The sequence below is a fragment of the Bison bison genome, unplaced genomic scaffold (genome assembly GCF_000754665.1).
Source record: "Bison bison bison isolate TAMUID 2011002044 unplaced genomic scaffold, Bison_UMD1.0 scf7180017864205, whole genome shotgun sequence".
Lineage (NCBI taxonomy): Eukaryota > Metazoa > Chordata > Mammalia > Artiodactyla > Bovidae > Bison > Bison bison.
Window position 1 is genome coordinate 2603691 of NW_011494777.1, and position 8479 is coordinate 2612169.

The 8479-nt window shown below is 59.5% G+C and overlaps 1 protein-coding gene across 1 annotated transcript in view; it reads left to right on the forward strand.

The window, feature by feature from the left end:
* IGSF9B (immunoglobulin superfamily, member 9B) overlaps positions 1 to 8479 on the forward strand; it is a 42615-nt gene that overhangs the window by 22686 nt on the left and 11450 nt on the right. The window contains exons 13-18 of the mRNA XM_010844722.1: positions 1981 to 2156; positions 3117 to 3343; positions 3979 to 4063; positions 6142 to 6303; positions 6553 to 6598; positions 7150 to 8472. Of these exons, the coding sequence (XP_010843024.1) occupies positions 1981 to 2156; positions 3117 to 3343; positions 3979 to 4063; positions 6142 to 6303; positions 6553 to 6598; positions 7150 to 8472 (2019 nt within the window). The remainder of the gene's footprint in view (positions 1 to 1980; positions 2157 to 3116; positions 3344 to 3978; positions 4064 to 6141; positions 6304 to 6552; positions 6599 to 7149; positions 8473 to 8479) is intronic.

Consider the following 8479-nt stretch of genomic DNA (forward strand, 5'->3'; position numbering starts at 1 on the left):
CTCTCTGCTTATCCCTCCCTCATCAGTCCACAGGGCTTGGGGGGCAGGTTATGAGGAGGGTGTGTATCTCTGCCCGCTTGACCTTCCTCTGGATGGCGGGTGTGGTGCTGCCTGGTGACGAGGCTTCTGTGGGCGGGGCGTCTGGGATGATGCCGGGGCCCGAATGGCCCACCATCCTGTGGTGAGTGTCCTCAGCTGACCTTGCGGCCCTTCCGTATCCTTGGCTCGCTCCTGTAGGTTCCTCTGTCCTCTGGAGTCTGGAAGAGACTCCTGATCTTGGGCATCCTAAGACAGCCCAGCTGCAAGCCTAGTATTAGCTTTATCCTGACCCTTCCCCCATGGTTCCAGAAACCAGTGTGAAGTGGCGCTCACCTTCCTGCCCTCGTCTGCACATGGGCATTTCTTTCTGGGATTGTGTGTCCATTGCCTTTGTACCTGGCTGTACATTCATTTGGTGAGATGCGGTGATTGGAGATCTTTGCTGAAACCTTGGGGTTGACTGGCATCTCAGTGATGTGTGAGTCAGGCTAAGGACAGAAGATGTAGAAAAAATGGGAGGAGAGCCCTCGGTTGAGGTCCACACTCACCTAGGGTTTTCCCGAGCCCGGAGCTGGCCACCTGCACTAGGGGCGACATTGTTGATCAGGGAGGGTGCGCCTCAGCTCCTCCTCTCCAGACCTGTCTCCTCAGGGTGCGTGTTGCCCCAGGCTCACCAGGCCTGGAGAGGAGGAGACAGACTCAGGCAGAGCCCTCCGTGGACTTCCAGCACAAGGGAGGTTGAGAGGGACCTGGCCTGTTTCCTAGACTCTGAGTACCTGGGCTTTGAGTTCTGGACACAAACCGGACCTAGGTGGTGAGCTTGGGGGGGCTCAGAGTTGAAGCGAACCCCGTCCCACCCCCATGGGGCAGGTGAGGTACTGCCAGGGGGCTGTGTGGCCAGGGCAGGGCATGTGGCCACCTTCGGGGAGGCCTGAGCAGAAGGTCTGGGCATGGACTGGTCCCCTCGCTGCCTGTGGCTCTGCTTCGCTGTGTCACCCTGCTTGCCTGCTGGGGTGCCGGGTGGGAGGGGCAGTCTTGGGCTAGGGGGCTCTTTCCCCCCTTATCTCTGCCTGCCTCCAGCTCTCCCATCCTGACCTTTGATGCTGGCTTCTCTTTGCTGTGCTTTCTGCTGCCCTGGCTCTAATTCCTGGGCAGAGGCAACTGTGAGCCATCGGTGTGTAGGGACCTGGCCTCCACGGGGGTCCTTGATCTGCACGGCCAGTCCAACGGGAAGTCGTCCCCTCCCCGTGGTGGCACTGGACAGTGCGCCTGGGCACAGGCTTCATGGCCGGTGGGGAGTGTGGCGGGCTGCAGGGCAGGGGCTGACCTCTCCCTGGATTCCAGCATTCTGCACCCACAGTGCAGCTGTCCTTGGTGACTTCTAACCCCGAAGGCTTTAGAATCCTGTCCCCGTTGTGGGGAAACGCTCTTTGTTGTTGTCCTGTGCCCAGCTCCTCCTCAGTGACACCAGCCTGCTTGAACAGAGCAAGCCCTCTGGGTCACGCAGGCAGGCCAGTTTTGACCATCCCAGAGCAGCCAGGCAGCTGGGCACCTGGCCTCCCCTCAGGTCCCGCTGGTGCTCATTGTTACTCTCCCACTTTAGCACCTGCCTTGTTCCCAGTGTCCTCGCTCTCAGGGCAGGGCCACTCTTAAGACTCTGCTCAGGGTGAGGTTCTCTCAGAATGCAACTGGTTATTCGACCAGTTTCTTGAGCGTCAATAATGCCAAGGGTCCCCTTTCATAGATGAGGCACCAGCAGTGGCTAGGGACCTGGCCTCATGGGGACAGGGCCAGCCATAGCTGAGTGGTCACAGCCTGTTCCTGACCTCAAACCTGGGGAGGCCAGGGTGCCCCCCACCTCCAGCACTTGTGTGCCCTCTCCTGTCTCCAGTGTAACCCACCCCGTCTTCTTGTCCCCAATCCTCTCTCCCTCTTGGGCAGGATGAAGCGGGCACAGTTTGGGCCCCATGACTGGCTGTCCCTGCCTGTGCCTCTGGGACCCAGCTGGCTGCTGGTGGAAGCCCTGGAGCCCGAGACAGCGTACCAGTTCAGTGTCCTGGCCCAGAACAAACTGGGCACCAGCGCCTTCAGTGAGGTGGTCACTGTGAACACTTTAGGTGAGGCCGGGCCCGGGCACTCCTGGAGGAGCTGGGATGGAGCAGACGTTTCTTGCCCGCTCTGTGCAGGCACCTTGCTAAGTGCCTTCTATGACCGTCACTGATGACGCAGCAGGGGTCTGTCCCACCATCCCTTGGGGTTGGTCTGGACCAGAGTACCCTGGCTGAGCACTTTGGGCCCTGTGGGCCAGCCTCATGTGTCTTCGGGTGGATGGAAGAGCTTTGGTTTCATCCTTCATGGCTGACCACCTGTTTCCGTTTTCCTGTGGCCTTGTAGGGGGATTAGGGGTCCTTTCTCCTCCTCCTGTTCTCTGCTGGTTCTTTCCTTTGGCCCCCAGCCTCATTTGGTGGCAGGCGTGCACCCATCTCCTCCTTCCTGACCCAGGGGCCCGGGAGGGGCCGTGCCCTCCTGGCTGCTGTTGCATTTGTCCCCTGTCTGTGGCCAGCGAGGGCAGCCGTGACCGGGCAGCTCCACACCAGTGTTGCCCGGGGTCCTTTATTGCCACCGAGGGGGCAGCTGTGGAGGAAGGCTCACCCTGCCCCAGAGAGCCCCCCATGGGGGCCAGCTTTCCACCTGGGCCAGAGGGGACTGTAGGGACAGGGCAGTGCTGAGGGAAGGTGTTCCTCCTCCTCCGGAAGGGAACGAAAGTATCTTTTTAAAGATACCACCTTAGTTGCCAGTGGTTCCTGATGTTTTTCCTGTGAGGGCCATGATGCCATCCCTCGTCCGTCAGTATTGTTGGATGCGCTCTGGAGATAGAATCAGGAAGCTCAGGCCCGCTGCCCGGCCTCCTTCCTTTGGATCAGGAGGGCTCTTCATGTGACTGGTCCTTAAATTGACGCCTGCTCCCAGGGGATGTGACCCTCACCGCCTTGGGGTCCCTGTGCCGCAGGAACACGTGGGTAGAGGGGGTTCAGCAGCCTCAGCAACCCCCTCATCATCTTCCCCCCGCCCTGCAGCATTCCCTGTCACAACTCCAGAACCCCTGGTGCTGGTTACCCCACCGAGGTGCCTCACAGCCAACCGGACCCAGCAGGGCGTGCTCCTGTCCTGGCTCCCACCTGCCAACCACAGCTTCCCCATCGACCGCTACATCCTGGAGTTCCGCGTCGGAGAGCGCTGGGAGACACTGGACGATGGCATTCCTGGCACCGAGTTGGACTTCTTTGCCAGGGACCTATCACAGGTGCGGAGCCTGGTGTTTGCTGGAAGTGATCGTGAATTGCTTCTAGAATCACTGGGAGCTCAGGTGTCGGGAGGCTGTCTGCATACTGCCACACCTGCACTCCTGCTCTCCCAGGGCTGCTGCCAGGGTTTGGGCAAGGTCTGCAAGTTCAGGGCCAGCCCTGAGGGGTCTCCACATGCCGCCAAAAGCCAGGGAGCGCAGGGCGGGCTGGAGTCCGACATGGGCAGCCCAGGGTGGGAGCCCTCCTTCAGCAGTTCTCAGCCCCTGGAGAACATGGTATTTTTTTCCCAGCTGACTCCCCTTATACCTTGGCGTCTCTCTAGCTGGAGAGAGGCAGCCGCTTATCGCACATGTGCCTGCTATTTATCCCTTCTTCCTTTCTCCCTTCCCTGGATGCTCTAGAGCTGGGATTGGTCCCAAGAGCCCACATTGCATCTCTTTATAGTTTTGCTTTCAGTGACCTCACACGTATAGCTTGGAATCTATCACAGTCTGAGTATTTATCCCATGGAAATTGGCAGATAGCCCAAGTTGCAGAGTTGGTGGTGGGGGGAGGGGCGGGGGGTCAGCTGGGAAGGGTACTGGTGGCTGTGACAGGTTGCGCGGCTGACGGGGTGTCATCTCTGGGGCTGTAGGACACGTGGTACGAGTTCCGGGTCCTGGCCGTCATGCAGGATCTGATCAGCGAGCCCAGCAACATTGCCGGCGTCTCCAGCACAGGTACTTGGGGTCGGGGCCGCATCGGCACACCAGCTCGTGTGGGGAGAGGCTGAGCCGGAATAGAGGAGGGGCGCCAGCTGACTCTCTGTGTCATGACCTTGAGGTGGGTAGGCTTTCTCCACCTGAAGAGCCGAATTCATGACCATTTCTCTGTGGTAGCCACAGAAGGAAATCCAGCTAACCTTCTCATTAGAACAGTCAAAAAGAACTTCAGTCCTTTTGCTGTCAAATTTCTGTTCCTCTGGTGTTATCCACTTGTGGGGTAACGTGGGGGGTGCAAATTGGAGCAAAGAGACAGAAACGGGTCAGCGGTGCTTACCGATGCCTCTTGGTAAGGCAGCTTTATAATTAGGGTGTTTCATTTGGAAAATTGCTGTTTGGTGTTGTTTTCCTCTGCTCCTTCCTCTCCCTAGATTTTTTTCAGGCTAAATAAAGCCAAGTCCCTAGCACTGTCTCCATTTATCTTCCTTTCTCTTGGCTCTGGTCCCAATTCTACGCATGTTTCTCCAGTTACAGTCCCTGCCAAGTAGCAGATCCCTCCCCCAGAAGTGGTTCCCTCGGTTTGGGAAGAAGCTTTTGCTTAGCGATCAAGTTGGGGCACATGTCCTTGGGCAGTGCTTGCAGGGCCCCCTGGAGGCAGGGGGCAGGAGGGGGCCCGACGAGCTCATGCTTGGGATTCCTGGAGATGCTGGTACGGTGGGGTGGGCAGGGAAGCGAGCCTTACACACTTCTGTCTTGTGTGTTAGGCACTGTGGGGCTGGTTTCTTTTTTTTTTTTAATTCATTTATTTTTGTTTTTGGCTGTGCTGGGTCTTTGATGCTGCACGGGCTTTTTCTACTTGTGGCAAGCCAGGGCTACTCTCTGTGGTGTGCGGGCTTCTCATTGCTGTAACTTCTCTTGTGGAGCATGGGCTCTAGGGCATGCAGACTTCAGTAGTTGCAGCACCTGGGCTCTAGAGCTCAGGCTCAGTAGTTGTGGTGCCCGGGTTCAGTTGCTCTGCAGCACGTGGAATCTTCGCTGACCAGGCACTGAAGCCCTACACTGGCAGGTGGCTTCTTAACCACTGATCCCCTAGGAAACCTGGTCTTGTTTTTTTTCTCCTCCGAGGTGCCTGCTGTAGCCCAGCACACTTCTGTCTTGGCATCCATCTGGGGGAGAGCTGCAGCCCAGGCCGGGGTAGAGGACTTGAGGGTTTGGGGGCACCTCTCGTGAACTGTTCTGCTCAGTGGCTTTATGTCTGGTTCCCAGTAGTGGCTAGAGTCCCTGGTGAACGTCCTCCAACTGCTTCAGCATTCCCTGTCTTTCAGCCACCTGCTTGTAAAGGCTGAGCCCTCTTTTTCTACTCAGCATGATCTGGGTTGTTTTAATCCATGTCCTCATCGACATGGGAGTGGATTCTGGCCAAATGTATCAAAGATATGTGGGCTTCCCTTTGATGAGCCTGCGGGGTGGCACTTCCTAATGAGCTGTTGGGTGATGTGTGATCCTGGGGACCCATCCAATCCCACTGTCTGTCATAAGCTCTGTGGATCTGGGCCCTTCTGCCAGTAGTACAGGATGTTGTCTGATGGCCCTGTCCACGCCAGCATGTGCCTGTGATGGCCAGGACGTGCTGACCCCCTGCAGGGGTTGCCCACCTGCACCGTCATGGTAGAATGGGAGCCTGCATTCTGGAGTGACAGCCCTGTGGTGCTGCAGTCACCCTATTGGGCTCTGGTCCTGTAGAGAGGCTGGCGGGAGTCCCTGTGGCCATGTGATACTTAGGCTCCCGCAGTGTCCGGTCAACTGGGCGTGGCTTCCGGGTGGAGCGTGCTGCTTGGTGAGGGCACCTGGTGAGGTCATCAGGTGAGTGATGGCCTGGTCATCACCTGGAGAGGCTGCCCCATGGGGAGGAGATACAGGTGGTGACTCCTCAGCTTCCTGATGCCCTTCCACCTCTTCCCACCAGGCTGCCTCTTCAGTGTTAGGGCAGAGCCTTAGACATGTGGATCCTATGCAGGCGGAGAGGCACCTGGGGCCCTGGGGGAGGGAAGAGTCTCACCTGTGCTCCACCCCCACCCGTACCCCCATCCCCTCAGACATCTTCCCGCAGCCGGACCTGACCGACGAGGGGCTGGCTCGACCGGTCCTGGCTGGCATTGTGGCCACCATCTGCTTCCTGGCCGCAGCCATCCTGTTCAGCACCCTGGCCGCCTGCTTTGTCAACAAGCAGCGGAAGCGGAAGCTCAAGCGCAAGAAAGGTGGGTGTCGCCTTGAAAACAGAGAAACCGGACCTCGTGGGCAGAGCTGCCAGCGGGACTTGCCTTGATGGTGGGAGAGGTGGCTGGGACCAGAATGAGGGTGGAGTGGTGGGGGTGCAGGATCCTGGATGGAGCGATTTCTGACGCCTGGGGGCCGCTTCCCTTCGGGGCTTTGCCCTGGGCCCTGCTGACAGCTGGGGTGGGCTCTGTGGCATCAGCCTCAGCCAGCTCCATTCTTTCTCCCTCTAGACCCTCCACTCTCCATCACACACTGCAGGAAGAGCCTGGAGTCTCCGTAAGTGGCCTCCGCAGGAGGAGAGGGCACGGCTGTCCGGGGTGGAGGGTGGGGGGCTCGCTTAGCTTTGTCACCTTAATTGATCTGCATGGTAGTTTCAAGTTGTCCACACTGACAGAGGAAGCAGACAACTCAAGAGAGCAGATGAACTGTTTCTCTTTGGCTTTAGAATATATTTCTTTGATGTTTTTTCTTTTCCCACATCCTAACAGATGTATCTTCTTTATATGTTTTGGTTAAGTTAATAGTAAAAGGAGCTTGCATTTCTTGAGCAATCTAGGAGTCAAGTTGCAGGTGTGACTAGAGAGAAGTGTCAAATAGTAGTAGCAGATGGAATAAGCGTAGGAACAGGGTGTCCGTTTGGAAAACGGACAGCGCCCACCTAGCCAGTTGAGAGCCAGGCAGAGTATCTCATGCCAGAACACGTGGCCCCACTGCCGTTCCTCCTCACTGTCACCCTGCCAAGTGATTCAGGTACTTGGCGGGAAGAACAGAAAGAAGTCATGTCCTCCAAGACCCCCTCACGCCGTCTGCTCTCTCCCTGTCCCCAGCCTGTCCTCTGGCAAGGTCAGCCCTGAGAGCATCCGCACGCTCCGTGCCCCGTCCGAGTCCTCCGATGACCAGGGCCAGCCGGCAGCCAAGAGGATGCTGAGCCCCTCGCGTGAGAAGGAGTTGTCCTTGTATAAGAAGACCAAGAGGGCCATCAGCAGCAAGAAGTACAGTGTGGCCAAGGCGGAGGCCGAGGCGGAGGCCACCACGCCCATCGAGCTCATCAGCAGGGGCCCTGATGGCCGCTTCGTGATGGACCCCTCTGAGGTGGAGCCCTCTGCCAAGGCCCGGCGCATCGAGGGCTTCCCTTTTGCTGAGGAGACCGACATGTACCCCGAGTTCCGCCAGTCGGACGAGGAGAACGAGGACCCGCTGGTGCCCGCGTCCGTGGCTGCCCTCAAGTCCCAGCTGACCCCTCTGTCGTCCAGCCAGGAGTCCTACCTGCCACCACCAGCATACAGCCCTCGGTTCCAGCCCCGTGGCCTGGAGGGCCCCGGTGGCCTGGAGAGCCGGCTGCAGGCCACCGGTCAAGCCCGCCCGCCCGCCCCCCGGCCCTTCCAGCACGGCCAGTATTATGGGTACCTCAGCAGCAGCAGTCCAGGGGAGGTGGAGCCGCCTCCCTTCTACATGCCGGAGGTGGGCAGCCCCCTGAGCTCCGTCATGTCCTCGCCGCCCCTGCACGCCGAGGGGCCTTTCGGCCACCCCACCATCCCCGAGGAGAATGGAGAGAACGCTTCCAACAGCACACTGCCCTTGACTCAGACGCCCACGGGTGGGCGCTCCCCAGAGCCCTGGGGCCGGCCGGAGTTCCCCTTCGGGGGTCTAGAGACCCCGGCCATGATGTTCCCCCACCAGCTGCACCCTTGTGAAGTGGGTGAGAGCCTGCAGCCTGCGGCCGGCCTCCCCCGAGGACTGCCGCCCGCCTCCCTGCAGGTGCCTGCAGCCTACCCAGGCATCCTGTCTTTGGAGGCGCCCAAGGGCTGGGCTGGCAAATCGCCAGGCAGAGGCCCCGCCCCAGTGCCCCCCACCGCCAAGTGGCAGGACAGGCCTGTGCAGCCTCTCGTGAGTCAAGGGCAGCTGAGACACACCAGCCAAGGCATGGGCATACCCGTGCTGCCTTACCCCGAGCCGGCCGAGCCGGGGGCACACGGCGGCCCCAGTGCGCTGGGCCTGGACACTCGGTGGTACGAGCCCCAGCCCCGGCCCCGGCCCAGCCCCCGGCAGGCCAGGCGCACTGAGCCCAGTTTACATCAAGTGGTGCTACAGCCCTCCCGGCTCTCGCCTCTGACCCAAAGCCCCATCGGCTCCCGCACCGGCTCCCCTGAGCTGGCC